The sequence below is a fragment of the Engystomops pustulosus genome, chromosome 1 (assembly GCF_040894005.1).
Source record: "Engystomops pustulosus chromosome 1, aEngPut4.maternal, whole genome shotgun sequence".
Lineage (NCBI taxonomy): Eukaryota > Metazoa > Chordata > Amphibia > Anura > Leptodactylidae > Engystomops > Engystomops pustulosus.
In genome coordinates, this window is record NC_092411.1 from 66734838 (window position 1) to 66755093 (window position 20256).

The following is a 20256-nucleotide window of genomic DNA, read 5'->3' on the forward strand; positions in this document are numbered from 1 at the left end:
TCACACACAAAAAAAAAATTGTAGATTACCCCCTTTCCTTTTTTTTGGATAGCTTTTCCCAGCCAGCAAATCTCCTTTGACAAATCCTTCCACTGCTTGCATAGAAATGGAATTCATTTTTGGCAAAAACCTGAATCAATCTGCTCGCTGTCTGGGAGGTTTGACACAATAATAATGAAAAAGCCTCTGTAAAATAGAAGAGGCACGTCAACCACTTTTTTTTATGAAGATGCAAATATTAAACCTCAATATTACAATATAGTGCTTTCAATACATGTTTATTAGCAGTTATAGCTATATAAAATGATTTGGCATTTCAAGATCACACATTATTTTGGATTCGTCTGGCGATCAATAACATCGATTCAATGTTCAGAGCCCAGTAGTAATACAGATTTTATCAGATACATTGGGCAGGTGTAATAATTCTAGTAAAAACAGAGTAATAATAATAATAATAAAAAGGTACAAACTATGCCCACTGTTGGTTAGTTGTATCAATGCTTCCGCTAAGGGATACAGTTCTGTTCACTAATATGTACCCATATTAACCAACCAATTCATTAATTCTCTAATACCATAAAATAGCTACTTAAAGGAAAGAGTCTGACAATGAATAAGGAACTAGTGGGACCACATGGGGTGTGAAGTACCTTATACAGCAGTAATTTCAATAATAGGTATTAAAAAAAAGCTGAACATTGGTTCCTGCATCACAAGGTGCAAGTAGCTGGGACATGTCACACATTCAGTAAAATGGTTATGGCTTAAATTTTGTGAACATATGTAACCTGTACTGGGATTGCATAAGAGTTTACAATACAGAGAGTTTTAGTGTAGTCTATGAAGAATTATTAACCATGTGCACAGTCGTCACTAACACATTCATGATTTTATAGGACTAAAATAGTGAAACTGAGCACAACACATGGTTGATATTTTAGCCAAGTCCAAGTAAGACTCCTTGCTTGACAAAACAGGTCCAGGACATTGAGCTTGGGTAGGACCTGTAGGATGCTGGGTTTATGTCCAGGATGTTGCCAGCAAGCATCACCAATGATGTGAGCATGAGAAAACAAGGCAACAAAAGCAGAAACAGCTGAAAAATAAGATCGAACAGGGAAGTTACATGAAGAGGCTCCTACAGGCAAGAGGTTTACCAATAGTGAGCAACAAACATACCAGAAAATCTCAGATGTAAAGCAAAAGCAGGAGCCATTGGCAAACTCTGCAAACAAAAAATACAAAAAAAGTTTGAAAACGATGAAGAACCTGTAAAAAAAAAAAAAAAGCTGAACATTGGTTCCTGCATCACAAGGTGCAAGTAGCTGGGACATGTCACACATTCAGTAAAATGGTTATGGCTTAAATTTTGTGAACATATGTAACCTGTACTGGGATTGCATAAGAGTTTACAATACAGAGAGTTTTAGTGTAGTCTATGAAGAATTATTAACCATGTGCACAGTCGTCACTAACACATTCATGATTTTATAGGACTAAAATAGTGAAACTGAGCACAACACATGGTTGATATTTTAGCCAAGTCCAAGTAAGACTCCTTGCTTGACAAAACAGGTCCAGGACATTGAGCTTGGGTAGGACCTGTAGGATGCTGGGTTTATGTCCAGGATGTTGCCAGCAAGCATCACCAATGATGTGAGCATGAGAAAACAAGGCAACAAAAGCAGAAACAGCTGAAAAATAAGATCGAACAGGGAAGTTACATGAAGAGGCTCCTACAGGCAAGAGGTTTACCAATAGTGAGCAACAAACATACCAGAAAATCTCAGATGTAAAGCAAAAGCAGGAGCCATTGGCAAACTCTGCAAACAAAAAATACAAAAAAAGTTTGAAAACGATGAAGAACCTGTAAAAAAAAAAAAAAAAATCTTCCAGAGTGCAATATCCATCATGTGGGGCCCAAGTATGGAGGGAAAAGATTAGGCCTCACTCTAATACTTTCTAACTGAAGGTAGACTGACTGTAAAGGCACTTTAAGGAAATGGTCAATGAAGGACCTGCCATGGGAGTGGTACATAACAGGTGCTTTATGAGAAGCGGCCCTTACTGCTGAAAACACTGCTTGCGCACAATGAATACTTTTATGTCGCGGATGATATAAGGCCATCGTCCTTATTAGTTTCTGAGACATGAGATAAATGGGCAGAACTGCTTTGCCAATTTTAAAATGCGAAACAGGTTTAACCTTTAACCCTTTGTAAAGTGCACGTTAACAATTTTGTTGCATCTCTATACCTGGTATAGAACCAAGACGTAGGATCAGAACACATAACATCAGCATCAGTTCCATCCCAATGATATTACAATTGGCACTAAGCAGAAACATTTTTCCATACAATATTTCTACCGGGTTTCCCTGATCTTCTAAGAAAATGTCTTTCTTAAGTCAGGACAGAAAAGGGTACACACCATTATACTGCGCAAATGCTAAGAGGGCAGATATCCATGTTTTAAGCATATCCACATGAGTTTGAGATCTATATGAAAGATTACACAGTTATGGAGACAGACCAGAAGAAGTAAATGGGTAATGTCCATAGTCACAGGTTAGACTGTGGAGCAGAAATTGTTCCCATTCACCTTATTCCTTCAGGTAGGCAATGAATAAAGTGCACCCAGTGAGCTTTTATCATCACACTAGAAACACAGCGGCTCTAAGGGGAGATAAGAATGGGGTCGGCTTCATGGTAGGATTTTTAGTGGACTCTACAAGACGATGTTGTAGAGATCAGGATGCTTCATGGTGATGATTTTGAGCTTTTGCGATACACAGAGTGGACAAAGGTTTTCCAAAAGTTCTTGAATACTTAATAAATTTAACTGTGCAGGGATTTCAGACCAATTGTTTGAATGGGCAAAATCAGGTCCTATGTGTTCCCCATTCTTCTTCACATTCTTTGCCTTTTCTCAAAATTAGATTCTGTAGGAAATAAATTGAGCAAATTAACAACACTGGCATATCATGTACATACAGTCTGTCAGATGCCCCAAACAAATTATACTGTGAACATGCAAATCATTTCCAAAATAGTAAAGATGAGTTACCACATGCCCAAAACATGCAGACTGGTAGCCTTTTCAGCCAAAAAGGAGTTTGGTAGCAAAAGCATGGCCATTAAAGCTCCTCCCCTGTTTTTATTTGACGATATTCAAAACAGGCCATCAATACCAAATCACTCAGGGACCGAACAATCAACTGTTCAGCATATGCTACCAATCAATCCTACACAGTGGACAGAGCTGAAAGCAGAAAACTCTGTCCTCTATGTAGAGCTCATACTGAGCTATAGAGGGAGCCATGAAAATAGTTGGGAAACTGCTTATACAGTCTCTCAAAAGAGTTAGCCTCCATCACAAAACGGTAATGGAGTCACCCATATAGTACTTCTGTAATGCTGCCAGGACCTGCAGATCACAGAAGAACCTCGTGGGGCGTCCCAAGTCCTGCTGCCTTCTGGTGGAGACCATATAGCCAAGGACTGCCTAGATAAAGTTTTCTGATTGTGACCAACCCCTTTAAGCTGTGGTTCATTAAAAAAATTTAAAAGAAGCAAACGTATGCAAGTAAGAAACCAGTTAAAGAAACAAGATGAAAAGAACTGTACGAGTGCAAAGAACTGTGCCACTTTGTCAAGAGCTTGTGGGTCACCTGGGTCAGATTATTTCTAGTATAGAATGGAATAAAACTATTTATCCCAATGGGAAATTATCTGTACATCATGGATTCAGGAAAGTAAACACAAGAAAAGCATGTCACCACTATAATAATCCAATACATGCATAGGAGGTGTGTGTCTGTGTGTGTGGGTAATGGGAGGAGAGAAGAGGTAGGTAGTGGTAGTATGGCAGGACTTGTTTGTATTTCAAACTATGAGGTACTGGCACCCAAAACATCGGCACCCAATGCTTATGGATAACTAATGTATCTCAAAATGCTAAAAATTTATTGTATGCCATGGTAAAGAATTTTTGTCAGTTTATGGGGCTGTACATCGGCAGCCCAGTCAGCACAACCATTGTCTATCCCTGTACACTGCCATAAAGACGGAAACAAAAAAATAAAAAATTTCAAAACACTTACCAGTCTGTGGTGGAGGCGCAGAGTTCCACTTCATCTGAAGCTTTTTTGCTGTTGTATAAGGAGCACATTTTCATAGACTCTACCAGCATCTTCTCGCATACTGTAACACAGAAAACAGACGTCCGCGTAGTTATCACAATGTGATCTGTCAAATATTATCCCAAGGTAGTTGTACATATATACTACTGTCATACATTATGGCTCTTTCAGACCTCCAGGGGCTGGGAATTACATTCCTAATTACAAGATTAAGCATTGAGGCATTTTTAGGAAAGAGGAAGAAAATTATCTGGAAGCATGTCTATATACCAGCTACAGACCTCAAATCTGTAGATGGTGAAAATTGCCTGAAGGTATCCTAGTAATTACCGAATCATGCACGATATTAATAATTATACAAATAGTCCACACAAATGATAGGGATTAAAGAAAAAAACATCCTGTTCGCGACAGGTTTTGATGAACAGCTGAATGAGAAGGTTGAAGCCGGAAGGTTTGACAATTTCTTTAATTCTGAAGGTTGCAGAGATAAAAATGCATCAGCATCACTTCATTTCAAGGCAAATTAAGTCTCTGTTTAATCCCAAATGTCAAGGGATCCACCTAAATAGGATAGAACAGCATCATGTACTAAGCCTGTGGTGTGTATTTCCTCACACAGAGTTGATAAACTCCTTTGGAATGAGAACAGTCTTAGATTCTGCTGTGTTACACGAGCTGTCTGCACTGTCCAGACAGGACTAATCGACCTGTGCTGGAGCACTCATACACAGCAGCTGGGGATGGTGCAGGGATGGCTGATTACTTCTGCTTGTCAGTGATTATATCATTCTCCTGAGCAGTGTATGAGGAGAAGCACTGAGCCAGGCAAAGGAGCGACAGAGCCCCATTATCCCGAATTTTATAATTGTTTTTTTGCCAAACCACTCAGCTGAGGGATTAGACAAGATATATTTCTGCATCATTCTAGCTACAGCATTCTACAGGTATGTTTGGTTCATAGTGTATGAAATCATTTTCTTTAAGTAACCCTCCACTGAGACAACAAACCTAACTATACATTAGGCCTGAATAGTTAACCCAACGCCCTCCATTATTCACTGGGCACTTGGTATAACGGCCATAAATGCCTACTAGAAAGTCAGATTTGTTTTGTGGGTTGTGGCTTACTCTATAGACAATTTACAAACTTTTTTTCTATTATGTAACAGAATAAAAATCAGTGGCGACAGTGGTCTCAGGGAGAAGAACATGGATTTCAAAGGTTATCAATGTCAGATCTGTGGGGCCTAACACACAGGACTCACTTTTTAGCCAACTAGCCAGATTCTGCCACTGGGTTAAAGGGGTTGCCCGACTTGGAGAGGTGGGCGGGGGGGGGGGCCTCTTGTTAAAAAAAAAAAAATTATCTTTACTTGTTTCTTTCGGCGTTGCCGATCTCCCGCACGACCGTGTGCCTGTTTGTTTACAGGGGCACATCATCTCCAGGCATACCCACCCATCCCCTGCCCCGGTGTATGAAACAGCATTAGGACAGGTGGGCATGCAAGACAGGCAGAAGCAGTCAGAGAGGAGGTGCCATGCCCCTGTAAACAAACAGGCGCACAGCACCCAAGCAACAGTGGCACAGGAGACCGGGAGTGTCGAACAGGTAAGTACAGCTTAATTTATTTGTTTTTTTAACAGCCCCCTCTAGAGTTTATATCAAAGTTGGACAATAATGTAAAGAAGAGATATAAGGTTTATGCAATGCAGTGGCTGGTCTATAAACTGCAGCCAGGCTCCTAGTGCCCCGAATGTACAAAATTCTAACAGATAAGGAAAACAAAAATTATTTAGTTTAACTACCCATATGCTGGGAAGATTTGTATCATTTATTACCCATTATTTTAATGGTCAACCAAGATCAACTTCTTTCAGTCACCCTCAACCATGACTTTATAATCCACTTAAATATATCATAACTGGGTAAAGTGTTTTATCTACAAATACATTGCTTTTATTTGGCGAAGTTTCAGTTGTAAGAATCCAAAAACATTCTAAAGGCAGGGAGCAGCAGTATACAAGTCTGTATACCCCCTTCTCCTTACTGAGGTTGACTCAGCCACCCTCATGAGAGAGATAGACATGTGACTCTCTGAACCCTCTGCGACTCTCTGAAGAAAATTCCTAAGGCTGCTTTCTCGTCCCACAGCTAGCATCACTCTCAAACCTCACCTTCCTAAGGGAGTGGTAAATGATATAGCTGTGCCAATTCCCTATAGGAAGTCCCATGTCTCTCTCAAAGATCCCGCAAGGCACTTTGCCTGGTATGCTGTATTTACTATAGTCTCTGACAGGTCAGACCAGATCCGAACAAGTCCAACCTGGAGGAGAGGTCTTTTGGATCTAGACTGGAGCCTCTTAGTAGTTCAGAATAAATTCCCCCCCAATGTGTTACCATATTTAACCCCTTCACTACTGTCATACGACAATATATACGTTCTATTTGCTCATGCCCCATGCAGAAAGGACGTTTATCAATATTAGTGTCATTTTGTACAGAAGACTCCCCTTTAATATGATGTATGGACAGAACCAAAGATGTTCACCCTTAAAGTTGTACCAAAAAAAAAAAATGTTTTACAATTTTACAGAGCTTTCTATTCCCAATTGTAACTTTAAGAGTGGATATAGCTGGATCATTCAGAGAGGTTCTCTGGTGACAAAGATATACCTCACTATACCTCATCTCACCAAACTTATCACTTCACCAATTCAGTGTCATTAAATCTTCTGCCCCCTTTTCATGAAATCAAAGTCATCCCTGTGCTCTGTCAGCTCCCGCTACACTTACACTTTCCATAGAAACTACCTGTATAAGTTGTCTGCTCTCCAGACAGATATGTGCAGTCAGCTCCTTCCCTGCAGGTCCCTGTGTGAAGAAGCTATGCTGACCAGGGGGATTGTGGGAGATGTAATCTTTTAGCAGAATGGGGGAAGCCATCTTGGAGTGATGCAGCTGTAGCTGCTTGTAAAGTGTAAGTTAAGGGAAAGAAGAAGGAAAAAAAAAAGTACATATAGTGAACAGAGAGCCCCTTTAAGCATCCATGCACATAGGGTTTAGGAGATATAGGCATTTGAATTGTGTCTCCCACCCCAGACTGTAAGCTGAAGGCAGAATATAGAAGAAGCTGCAGGAAAGACTTTCAATTTGTAGAAGTACATGAACCCTCTGACCCTTGGAAAGGGAGGAGATTGAAAAATGCTGTACATATTTATAACATATTTTGGTTACTTACTCTTACCAAAAAAACTCGAATAGGAAAAATGACAAAAAAAGCTTATTTTTCACATTTGTAATCAATTATTAAAGAAAAAAAACATTCATTTAATAAAAATAAAACTACAGTATATACTCAAGTATAAGCAGAGGGTGGGAAATGCATTGGTCACAGACGCCCCCCCCAGTATATAGCCAGCAAGCCCCCAGTAGTATATAGCCTTCCCCCTGTAGTATACAGCCAGCCCAGCCTGCCCCCAGTAGTATACGGTAAGTTAAAGTCTCACATGTGATTAAAAAACAAAGCAAATATTGTAATGATATGTAAAGCTTTTCCAGAGATATTGTCATTTAAAAAAGCAAAAAGCAGGATTTCGAAAATTGACCTGGACATTTAGGCACCAATGACTAGCAGTCATTAAGGGGTTAATTTTATCCTGTACTTTCTCACTGTAGTAAAAAAGGCTAATAATATATTGACACTTGCTAATTCTGTAAGTGTTTCTATGCAGCAGCATTTACATCACAGATCAGATAATAATAGAAGATTACGCCTCTAAACTCCATCATTGCCTCAACTACTGCAATAGATGATGTCACAGCATATGTACTACTTCTAGAAAACGCTCTACAGACCTCAAAAAGTCAGCTCCAGACACTTACTGCCTATGGCCATGATTTTACAACAAATGTGCAATATATTTACTCCTATTGTTCCATATAACTATGTGTAAGCTGTAATGTGATATTAGATTTGTATATGTCCTGTATGTTCTGTAAAGCGCTACAGAACTTGATGGCGCTATACAAAGATTATTATTATTAACGTTTATTTTTCATGCCTTATCAGGAGCAGATATTTCCTAGTGACTATTTTTCCTTTTCCTTGGGAAAAGTTAATCTTTTTCATCTCAGTTTCAGCTCGTTTGCTCCAGGTCTAGCAATATGCACTCTAGACAAGATAACAATCAGGTTCTGCTGCACGTCTCCTATTGTTTCCCATCTGAAATAGAATACATATACTTCCTTTGCTCCTATATCTGGTAAACACAATTGGGCCATTTTCACAGTATGGCGCTCATGCTTATCATCATCTAAAAAGCTTTCTAGCCTTATTTTGCAGTCTTCAGTAGCACAGCAGTGATACGATAGCATCTTATTCCATGTCTATTTCCAAAACCAGGGGGAAAAAAAATGTTTATTAAACTAAACAGCAATAAAATGAATATATAAAATATAGAGTTCTTATTACAAGCTACTTAGCAGTTGTATTAGAGGATCATTAACCCCCTATTTCTTTGTGGATTCCCCATTGCTTACATAGCAGAAGAGGAATTTATTCCATATAATTAGCTAGCTGCTTTAATGTGATGTTACATAGGAAGGTTATGTCTCTGAGAAAAGTACTACGATGTTACATCAATGCAAGAGTCAACATCCAATAATGCCAATTCAACTTTAAGCCTATTATTGGACCTGGTCTCAAGGCGTTGGTGGCAGGGTCGTAACAAGAACAGACTTTATAGAACTTGGGGTGATTTATCCAGCACAATGCAAGTCTCTGAGAATCTTATACAAACAAATAGCAACTAAGGTATTCAGAATCCAGAATTTTACCCCCCAAACCAACAAAACTTTCTGGTAAAGGATTACAAGTCCTCCCCATATTGCCTAAAATTAGCTGGCGGTGAGGCACTGTAGCCATTTTTCTGATATTCAAATTAGCCTCCTTGACTCTGATCTCCTGGGTTTGACTCTTCTCCTCTCCCCCCATTATTGTGACTGACAGCTCTGAGCCCTGCCTCCTTGAACTTAGGGACCGTCTGCTAATAATCAAGTACAGATATATAAAGCGGAATTTACTCATAGGAAATACTGTGTCAATTTTTTTTACATGGTGCCTTGTGTTACATTCATGTCATGTGACCAGGGTGACATCATCTAAGGCATTGGTTCTCAACCTGTGGGTCGGGACCCCAGCGGGGGTCGAACGACCAAAGCCGGGGGTCGCCTATAGCCATCAGAGCCGCAATTTTACTGTGTTTTTACTGCGAGTTGCTTGGTTTGGGGTCACCACAGCATGAGGAACTGTATTACGGGGTCACAGCATTAGAAAGGTTGAGAACCACTGATCTAAGGTCCTATACCCTTTACATTTCTATATCTCCCAGGGTTTCCCCTGACACATGACTCCAAATCATTCAATTAAAAATTTTTTTTTACCTAACCTGGAGTTTGAACTCACAACTTCCACACTCCACCATGCCATAGAGGTACAGGGCTTACTGGTTGTAAATGGGGAGATTTTATGTACCTAAGAGCTTCACTACAGCCTCCATAGAGTTACACTGTGACACAGGCTTAATGTGCTAGACATCTCTCTTTATATCACTATTATTTATTTTATTTTTTTTAAAGCATATAATAAAGTTAAATGAAATCAATGAAAGTGTATAGCAGGAGGGCATGTCTGCTGCGCATCTACAAAAAATGTGGACATGATGTCTGTGTTCAGTCCATACTGTATAAGTTTTGTTCACTACTTGTGAGGAAAAAAAAATAGTCTGCATGCGGATGTCACGCATGTGCCATCCATTTTTTTTGCAAATCCATTGACTTCTATGGATGCAAATGGCCCGGCATAAGAGACAAAATAATGCACGCTGCAATTTTTTTTCTCAGTCTGCAAAAAACAGAAATGTGATTAGACCCATAAGAAACAATGGGTCTGTATGCAATGGGGAGCACTAAATTATACATTTTATATTGACATTACCATGACAACCTTTACAATACATATATTAACAATAAATTAACAATTTCAGCTAAAAGAAGGGTGTCAGCTAGTTTTCTAGTCACAAGCTGTATTTGTGAAAATGTGGTGACAGGTTCCCTTTAAAGGGATACTGCCACCTTAGGCACGTATCACATAACTAAAGTATAGGACAAAAGTCTGATGGATACAGGTCCAAGAAATGGGACCTACATGTATCCCCAGAAAAGTGTTTCCCCCTACAGCTCATTTAATGACTTGTTCTCGGTCTGCAACATCCAGGAGGAAGAACCAAAGAGGAAGTCGCAACTCCCCCATGCTGGAGATAGACGTTTCCAATATCTGTCAGACATTTATAGCATATTGAGTTGATGAACGGGGGGCTCCTTATAGTAACTCAGAACCTGCAGCATTCTGTAGTCATGTTTTATAGTCTATATGTCCAAGAAGGAAGCAGGTTCCTTTTTTATTTTTCATCAATAAGAGTTATTTATTACAGGTATTTGCATTTTATCTCTTATCCGCAGGATAGGGAATAACAAACTAATCAGTGAGGGTTTGACTGCTGGGATACCTACATAGATAGTAATCTGGAGATAGCAGAAAGCTGTAACAATTTCCAAAACTTCCACTATCAATGGAGCAGCAAAAAACAACCTAAAACACAACCTGCAACAATTAGTGTGAAAAAGATACCTATACTCCAGATTGCCGGGATCTGTTCTTTTGATCGTGGAGATCCCAGGAGTCGGACCCCAACAATCAGCTTATCCTATGGATAACTTGGTACAACCCTTTTAATATGGACAGAACTTAATTTACTGGAGCAGAGAATGTGCTGAAACCTACAAAATTCTTGAACTGAAGTTCAAAAAGATAACTAAAGGAAATCAGCAATAATAACTAGAAGATCAATAGTGCAGATGTATAGTATGCTCTTTTATGTCTTGCGTTGGCTCACAAAGTTGTGACCTGGGTTTTCCTTATCCTGCATATTTGTCACAGAAAGGAAAATTCAGCTTACTTTAATTGCAAATAACCTAGTAAAAAGCCAAGAATAAGCAACATACACATAAAAGTACATCACGAGACAAAGCACTTCTTTACTTACTCTGGAAGTGTGGGCGTTGGTAATGGTGTAGGGGTACAGGGTGGTAGTGGGCTCTGATCCCCCGCTGTCTGCTCAGAGAGGGAGTATTTTATATTTGTGTATTCGTGCCCTTTTCTCTTACTTTTCTAAAGATAAAACAAAAGATATGTCCATTAAAAAAACAAAACACCTTGAGTAAACATACATTGTTCTTCATATCATAACCATTACAATGGTCTCAGTATACACAGGAACTCAGGCAGCACATCATCTCTCTACATTAGATAGAAGCCACAGAGGTAAAAGAAGAGTTTATCCTGTGATTTTAAAGGGCATCCACCTCCAGGATGAAGGACTGTATACAAATGAGCCTGAGGGGCTCCATAGGTGATTAAAAAAATATATATATCTAAATTCTTTAAAGCTATTTTTCTGACTAAAAATTTCCAATTACCATCTGTACTTTGAGCAGCACATCTATACAATTTATGAAATAAGATTAAAATACTGCTATATTAGTCGTGTTAGGATATATTCAGATACTCAAGGACCCTGACATTTAAGAAATTGTGTGTTGGTCCCTAAGTTTGACCTCCGGTGTATGTCCTTATGTCCCTATGACAGGCCAGCATTAGAGATACTTGATGAAACTACAAGGACAATGTAGCTTACCTGTTCTTCTTCAATTCTGCGTTGTAAAGTTTCTATATAATGCTGTACTGCCATGTATATAAACCTGTATTGTGCTTCTGTCTGGACCATTCCTGATCTCTGGGATCTGACCATCTGAATAGTTTTTGGAACATCGATATCGCAATCAACACCTATGAATAAGATCACCAATATTAGAATGATACGAGCCGGCACCAAGGCCATGTTAAAACTATTGCTTTGTATCTCAAGTACAGACAAAAATAAACACATGACAGAAGTGGATCAGAACTCCAGGTACAGATAGTGACTAGTGACTAGTCTTATTATGGAGCTCATTGGGGTCTCAATTCTTTTAGCAGGACATATGGCAATGCTTGCAGGACTATTCTTCCCATCAAGCATCGTGGAATTAGAATATAATGCTTCTATAAAATTCTAAACAGTTTAAGGGAAATCTACCATGAAAATCAAGCATTTATCATGCTTGATTTTCATGGTAGATTTCCCTTAAACTGTTTAAAGCAGAGACAAGGAACTATGACTGTGGTAATCTTCTTTTATTTGTGATCCATTGCCTCCTTTCTTCTAAAAATGAACTAAAATTATGCTAATGAGTCAAAAGGGCTCTGGGGGGACGTTACCAGAGCCCCCCGCCCGGGCTGTAGCTTCATATCCCTTCTCCCTCAGCACTTCTTCCTCCCCCTGCCTGATGTAATCTCACTGCAGCAGAGATAATTTCAGTATGGAGAAGCTCCGGTTCCACACCAGAGCTCTTTTGACTCATTAGCATTTTAAAAATTGATTTTTAGAAGGAAGGAGGCCATGGGTAACACATATAAGAAGATTACACAGTCACAGTGCCTGCATCTGTGTGCAAGTGTCCCTGGTTTATCAGGCTTGGTTTTTATGGCAGATTTCCTTTAAAAGGATTGTACCAATTCAGAATAAGGGATAACAATCTTATTGGTGGAGGTCAAACAGCAGTCCTGTTCTCACTAATTGGAAATTGCAGAGCACAACAGTGAGTGTACGTTGTGCTACAGAATTTCTCATGCTCCCTTAGGTTTGACTGGTGCAGCAGGACGCATGAGTGATCTACTGCTTCATTAAATTAGAGAAAATAGGGCCCTAGTTCCTCACTGAATAACAGATTAACCCCTATCCTGTGGTTAAAGGAAAACAATTAAACATGATACAACCCCTTGAATATACATCATTCTGGGTCATTCATACACAAGCCCCTGTGTAATAGATGGATGGGTCTTCTTAAAGGTTCCAATTTTTCAAGCTACCACTTCTATACGTTTTCGTTAAACAGCATGAGCATCTACCACCAGGGCATCTACCACCAGGATGAAGGACTGTATGCAAATGAGCCTAAGGGGCTCCAAGCTCCATAGGTCACGCTCCATGCTGCCAATTACAACTTTCTTTTTTAGGCGATACAGGGTATAAAGTTGAGCAACCGACAGCGCTGGGATCAACATCAAGAGGAGCGGGGGTGAGTATTTATAGGGGTTTTTTAAAAATGTTTTTAAACTGGTTGATTTCCTTTAAAGCAGGTTTTTAAGAACCTGAGCTTTCCAATTGCTTGCAATTAGACTGGATTTCAACATTTTTATCTAGACAGAAAATGTCAATAAAACTCATTGTTATTACTTCTTTAATTTTATTCATTTATAATATGTTAACACATTCATCAGTATTGGATAGAAGTCACCATTAGGGTCTCTCAATCCAAATTTCAGATTTACAATTACATTTGCAAACATGAGCAAACATGCTAGACATAACAGTGAGATGTATAAAACTATACCTGTTATGAACACTTTAATGTAAAAATTATATACATGTAGTCCCCGGGTTACATACAAGAACAGTTCTGTAGGTTTGTTCTCAAGTTGAATTTGTATACAAGTTGGAACTGTATATTTTATAATTGTAACCCCAGCCAAAGTTTTTGTGGTCTCCATGACAATCGTATTTTAAGAATGTTGGGTTGTCATAAAACCAGGAATAACAATAAAGTTTAATTGGAGACACCTTTTATAACGGTCACAGCTGATCATAGCTGGGACTACAGTAGAGTAAATTACCAACATCCAAAGGTCCGTTTTTAATTAGGTGTGGTCTCTAAGTCGGGTGTTAAGTAGGGGACCGCCTGTACTCTAGATCTTCCCTGCCCCAATCTTAATCAGGTCAATAGATTTGTGCTGCAAATGAATGTAACCGAAAACCCTCTGGGTCCATTAGTTTCTAATTTCATCCATTGACAGCAAGCAGAAGAATGCAATATAGTCACATGAGAATCTACTACTAAAAAACAGTGAAGTCAAGTCTTATCAGGGAAGCCTATTACTGCATATGGCACTATGTAGACCTAAGTGGGCAGAAAAAAGCTCAGGTGCTAGTACCAAAGGGATTTGTGCAAGTCATATAAACTTGGGGATTGTGGAATTGAATACATTGGAATAATCTATGACTCAATAGCATGATGTGCCTGGAAGAACACGTTTAATCTTCTTTATTCGACTGCCACTCAACATTGACAAATCTGACAATGCATCTTGTCAGCTTTTTCCTGGGAAAGGGTTAAAATGATGATGAAAGAAATCAGCCCTGCAAGATAGCAATGAATATACAATATCCTCATATCTCTAGAACCATATGTTCAAGTCTCTTGTCCGAATCCCTGGTAGCGATAGATAACGGCAAATTCCATACCTACCTTTTTCTCGGATGACATCGATGAGAATATCAATCACAATAAAAGTGCCTGTACGTCCTATCCCTGCACTGTTAATAAAGAAAACGACAGCACAGTGAGCAAAAGACAGTCCCAAAGTATGAACACACCGACATCATTGTGTAGGCTGAATAGCCGCACATTCCAGCTGGCAGCATGGAAATACACATTTATTATAGAGACGATGCCAAAATGATAGTCTGCCACTACGGCACTAGGAAATATGTCAGGTACAATGCAAGCAGAAAATCACTTCCAGCCAACACAGGAACACCCAGAGTCAGATGTTCTACTTTCTCCATCATATGCATACAATGCATCACTCAGTGTATAAATATTCATAAAAGTGTCAATATATCAAGGCAATAAATAGCAGAGCCTTCAGACATACAATCAGGAAACTTACTCAGCATTTAAAATACGAGATTTCCTACATTTTAACTTGTACAACCTTAGGCTCTATGCACACGAGTGCATTGTGGGCCGTGACCTAGCTGCAATTTGCCCTCATAGAAGTCTATCGCACTAGGTCACTGTGCAGTAACCAAAAAGTGTCTCACTAGAGAGGGACATAGCCGGGTGGCTACCCCGCAAAAGATACAGCAGGTCCTACTTGACCCAATTTGCTGTGCAGCTGCTTGGATTCCACTGGAGAGGGGAGAGGTGAGGAGCGCTCACCCTCCTCCCTTCTCCAACCGGGCAGGTGCTTCAACTACAGTCACGTGCATGAAGCCTTAATGAAAACAAGGTTTATTTCTTCCACAAACAGTGCCACACAGGTGAAAGGGGTGCATGTGGTTTAACAGCAGAGCTATTGCAGAATTAAAGGGTTTGACCAGTTTCAGGGGAAGCTTAACATTCGTCACATTCAGTCTGTGAATTCATGACCGTACAGGGTCCTGCTTCATGGACTGAACCCACTTCAGGGGATGGCACTGAGACCAATATGGATGTATGTTGCACAGAGTCCCTGCTTCCCCGATATGCAGAAAACTGTACTCATTAACAAGAACTCTGTGCTTCTCCCCAGGAGTGGGTTCTGTGAAGCAAAACCTCGAACGTTCATGGACTGAACTTGACAATTGTTAAGCCGCCCAAAACAAATAGGTGCACAGCTCGTTAGCGTAATCAGAGCTGTATGATATAAAGAACCCTGCATCTGTGTGATATCACATGACCAGGGACAGATTTCCATCCACAGAAAGAAGACAATGAAACTTTCTATAGAATGACAGCAAGCACAGATCTAGAAAACAAATTATATTGGAAATGGTATAACTTTTTAGTGCAAAAATAATAACATTGATCTGCTGAAACTAAACAACCCCTTTTATTGAGCCAAGCTGCAAATTTAGACAAAACGCAGACAAGAGTGATGCTGTTTCTGGAAGATAAGAGCCATGTTTTACACATCCTTTTTAACACCTTTAAGATATGTTTTATCCATTTATCCATTTTATCCAAAAGAAGAAGAAGAAGGAGAATAAAAAAGACCAAAGCAATGGAATATGTTTAGATGTTACCTGCAGTGAACAACTACAGGCCCAGGTTCAGGTATATTATCCTGCTTGTGATGAACTTCTTCTAAAAAGTCCAGGACACCACCAGGATCTGTAGGAACTCCATGATCTGGCCAGGTTTTGAAATGGTATTGCCATACAGTTCTTTCAGTGTTACCCTGATGTATGGAAAGCAGTAATTAGTCTATTAAAATACACACAGATATGTATTCCAAGTGTTTTAAATGGCAGGAGGTGAGTAAGCGATTACAAAACTCCTCTGCTAGTGGCTATGCTCTACATAAAGCAAGATTGCACTTTTAATTCTGCAATGAAATAAGTCAGTGACCCACTTTGCATTACAGGTCTCCTTTCAGACAACAGTACAGGACTTTAAAAAACCACCATGCATTTTGGCCCAACAGAGCTTATGGAGCCACGAGTGAAAGACAGGACAAAAACCAGGACAAGTCTGAATTCTAAGGGAGTTCCGAAATTTATGCGGATTACTGAGAATGAGCATTCATAGGAATACTCACAATAACTGGTTTGTGTGATTGCACTGCCGATGACTAGCAAACCCTTGCTTGTCAGCAGAGTGCATCTTTTATGCAGCATGATATGGATGGAAGATTGTCAGCAGTAAGAATGGATGGCTCCCGTTACCAGCGCAGTGTTTCAATGAAAAGTACAGCATGCCGTGGTCTGATCAGTTTTTCAAGGACAATTCATAGAAAATAGTTTATAGGGATCAGTGAAAAACAGATGCTACATGGAAGCAACCGGGGCGAGAATTGGCCAAATCAGCCTGACCTCATTCATTTCAAAAAGGAAAATATACAATTTTATTTTTTTTTTTAATCAACCCTGTGTTTTCCAACCAGAATACCAAGAAATATTTTAAGCAGCTATAATCATGTCATAAAATAGAGAAATGACACATGAAATGTCCCATATGGATTCCACATTGGAGGCGACAGTATCATTTAAGATAAGCAAGTCGGGCTTCCTCAACTACCCCCCGGCTACTTGGGTTATTTTGGAATAGGCGGGAGATATAATAGTTATCAATGGTTCAACAGGCCCAGGGGTACACACCACCACGCCTGTCCTCTGCATACTACGGGCACCCATGGAATTTTTTAGGCTCATTGGTTTCTCCCACACTGCTTCCTTTGACAGTGGCGAAAATCACGAGACCACTCCCACAAGCTACTTTTGCCTCCCCTACTTGTATGGAAAGATATTGGTGCCCCATTTATATGCATAATGCCATGTACTGCTCAGAGACAAGAGGTGATTCTTATGTACTTGTTGTATTAGTTTTTATTTGCTAGAACATTATTTGTTATATATGTTACCTGTTTACTTGTTTATTGAAACTCAATAAAATGATTGAACTATAATATAGAGAAATGAAGCTGTAAAACACTTACTTGTCCTACTTTTGAAAGTTTTAGCTCTCTTAATATGTAGTCATGAGCTGGTGTTTCTTTGACATTTCTCACCCGCATGACTCCGTACTCCTTTAGTGCATGCTCCTCTGGCCAATACTTCACACATTTACTCTGAAAATACAAAACCCCAGCATTAAATGTCATTCCCACCACAAAGAGGAGAGAGAGAGGAAGGGAAAAAAAAAAAATTTTAAAATACATTGCAGTACATTATCTTCATTGTGTCTCTATAATCAAATCTCTATAATCAAATTCTCATGGCAAAAATACTACCATCTATACAAAGAAACTCGGACTTCAAGGGAGGATAGCAGCACTATGTGAAGTGCTTAGGGTGCTGATTCAGTTTTAAAACTGAATCAAAACGCACTGGGGCGGGCCAAGGCTGATCACATATGTGTTTGAATGCAAGCGCATGTGATTGGCGATCAGAAACTAGTGCCTTGCATTTAGACAATAGATGTACAGGGAAAAAAAAAAAAAAAAGTTATGAGCACTAAAGGGGGCGCTCTGATACCAATCCAAGGAAACAAAATTGGTGTCTAAAATGTAGTTTATTAATAAAAAACAAAAGTTATATATAAAAAAATCATAGATTGAGCATAATTAGTAATAAGTCCTAGTAACGCGTTTCGGGTTCTAAGACCCTTTCTCAAAATCTGGACAACTAAGGTATAATCAATAAAAAGCACTTGGTCTTAAATACAATTATAAGAAAACATACCTGGGAATAAAGTTTACTGGGAACCAAGTGCTTTTTATTGATTATACCTTAGTTGTCCAGATTTTGAGAAAGGGTCTTAGAACCCGAAACGGGTTAATAGGACTTATTGATAATTATGCTCAATCTATGATTTTTTATATATAACTTTTATTGTTTTTTATTAATAAACTGCATTTTAGACACCAATTTTGTTTCCTTGGATTGTTATCAAAGCGCCCCATTTAGTGCTCATAACTTTTTATTCCTGTACATTTATTGTGATTTTACCGCCATCCGTGTGGTGACCGGTCATCCTGAGCCTTGGGAGCTGCTTAAAAACATCCAGGAGACAAGTGTCTAGCACTCCACCATTATTTGGACCATCACACTGGATTTCATTGGACCCCAGGATGGGCATACCCTGCGTTAATACCAAGTGGCAACAAGGTGAGCATAATTGCCATTAAATTTTCCAACCTGTCGAAACGTTATCACCCGAGGCGCCGTCCCCTGTGGCCCGTTTTCCTTTATCCTTTTTGTATAGTAGCATTTAAACAAGACACAGGGTGCTGATAACCCTTACGGGTGGCAGGCTTAAAACCCAATCACCAATATAAAATAATAGAGGCAGACATTTCAAGGGTTATGAGAAAAATAAAAAAGCAACGTCACCAGTGTGTGCTCCTCTTCTATTGAACGTTACAATATAATTTTAAAACGATTTTTCAGACTTTGTTGTCGGGCATAGGAGACCTGGAGTATGGACTGCAGAGATCATTAAGCACCCAAATGTTAAGACTCACCTTGCCTCGTTCTACCTCCTTAGTTGTCATGACAATAACTCTGGAGTTTTCCTGAAAAACCATTCTCCAGAAATCATTCACTGTATTTTGTAGGCAGCCCTGAGTAGCAATATAACGCTTCTTGGGTTTTAAGTTGTTGCATTTTGTTTCAAATTCAGGCTGCAAAGTGAAATAAAAATATAATAAAGTACACATATACACTGTCCATTGTGATTATAGTCGGTAACCCACAAACAGCACTTATTATATCCACAGCAGAAGTGATAAATGTGTGATCACTGGACTTGTAAACATTGCCTCTCCATACATAAAAGTGATCAGTGTGTGTGTCAGGGATTGAGCTGCCAGTGATCATACGTTGTTTGTGGATTAAATCCTTTTATATACGAAATCCACGTTTTGTTTTTTTATTTTAAGGACAAAAAAAAAAAACCTCACCATTATGGTATTGGCATTGATGTAATCAGAAACCTGTTCATTAGGATCCCCATCATGAAGAACAACTCTTGTGTGGTCAACTGTAAATTAAAAAAAATAATAATAATTCATTAAGAAAACACTGACTTTAGACAACGTATCATATCACAATGTAGATATTTAGCTAGGACTGCATGTTCAAGTGGTTATAAAGGATTACAGCTTGCTTTTGATTTTGCCCCAAATTTACCGCTTAAACCTTCCGTGACCAAGTTTTGCAGTTTGTTACGCTCTTTTTTAAATGACCATATCATAACTATTTTACTTTGATGATTTACATATTTTTTGTAAAAGTTTATTACATTTTATTACTTATTAAAAAAAAAACTTTAACATGAAAAATGACCAAAAAAAAAACCACGAGCTAGCGTCCTTGGATACGGCCACCACTGCTGGAGGGATTGCACAAAGAAACTAAAGGTTTTTGTACATGAAATGTCCGGGAGGTACTGCAGGTCCCACAGCTGTCCTGTGGTAATGATCGCTGAATACAGGGGGTCAGGCAGGACTCAATAGCGCATGTCTGGCCACTGCTGCCAGAATGTGAGGTGGTCGTAACCAAGGAAGCTATCTCGTTTCTAAGGGACAACATGACTATATTTATGAGAAATTATCTTCACACAGGAACATTTTTTTTTAATAACATCCAATTGAAGAAATGTTTACATATGGCAAATGAATTAAATT

General features: G+C 39.1%; 1 protein-coding gene across 1 annotated transcript in view; it reads right to left on the minus strand.

The window, feature by feature from the left end:
* Window positions 1-1288: 1288 nt before the first annotated feature.
* Window positions 1289-20256, minus strand: part of PTPN11 (protein tyrosine phosphatase non-receptor type 11) — a 41543-nt gene continuing 22575 nt past the window's right edge. The window contains exons 8-16 of the mRNA XM_072142739.1: window positions 19531-19610; window positions 19093-19251; window positions 17566-17697; window positions 16154-16308; window positions 14613-14680; window positions 11903-12054; window positions 11252-11376; window positions 4106-4205; window positions 1289-2944 (exon numbers count right to left, since the gene is read on the minus strand). Of these exons, the coding sequence (XP_071998840.1) occupies window positions 4136-4205; window positions 11252-11376; window positions 11903-12054; window positions 14613-14680; window positions 16154-16308; window positions 17566-17697; window positions 19093-19251; window positions 19531-19610 (941 nt within the window). The 3' untranslated portion in view covers window positions 1289-2944; window positions 4106-4135. The remainder of the gene's footprint in view (window positions 2945-4105; window positions 4206-11251; window positions 11377-11902; window positions 12055-14612; window positions 14681-16153; window positions 16309-17565; window positions 17698-19092; window positions 19252-19530; window positions 19611-20256) is intronic.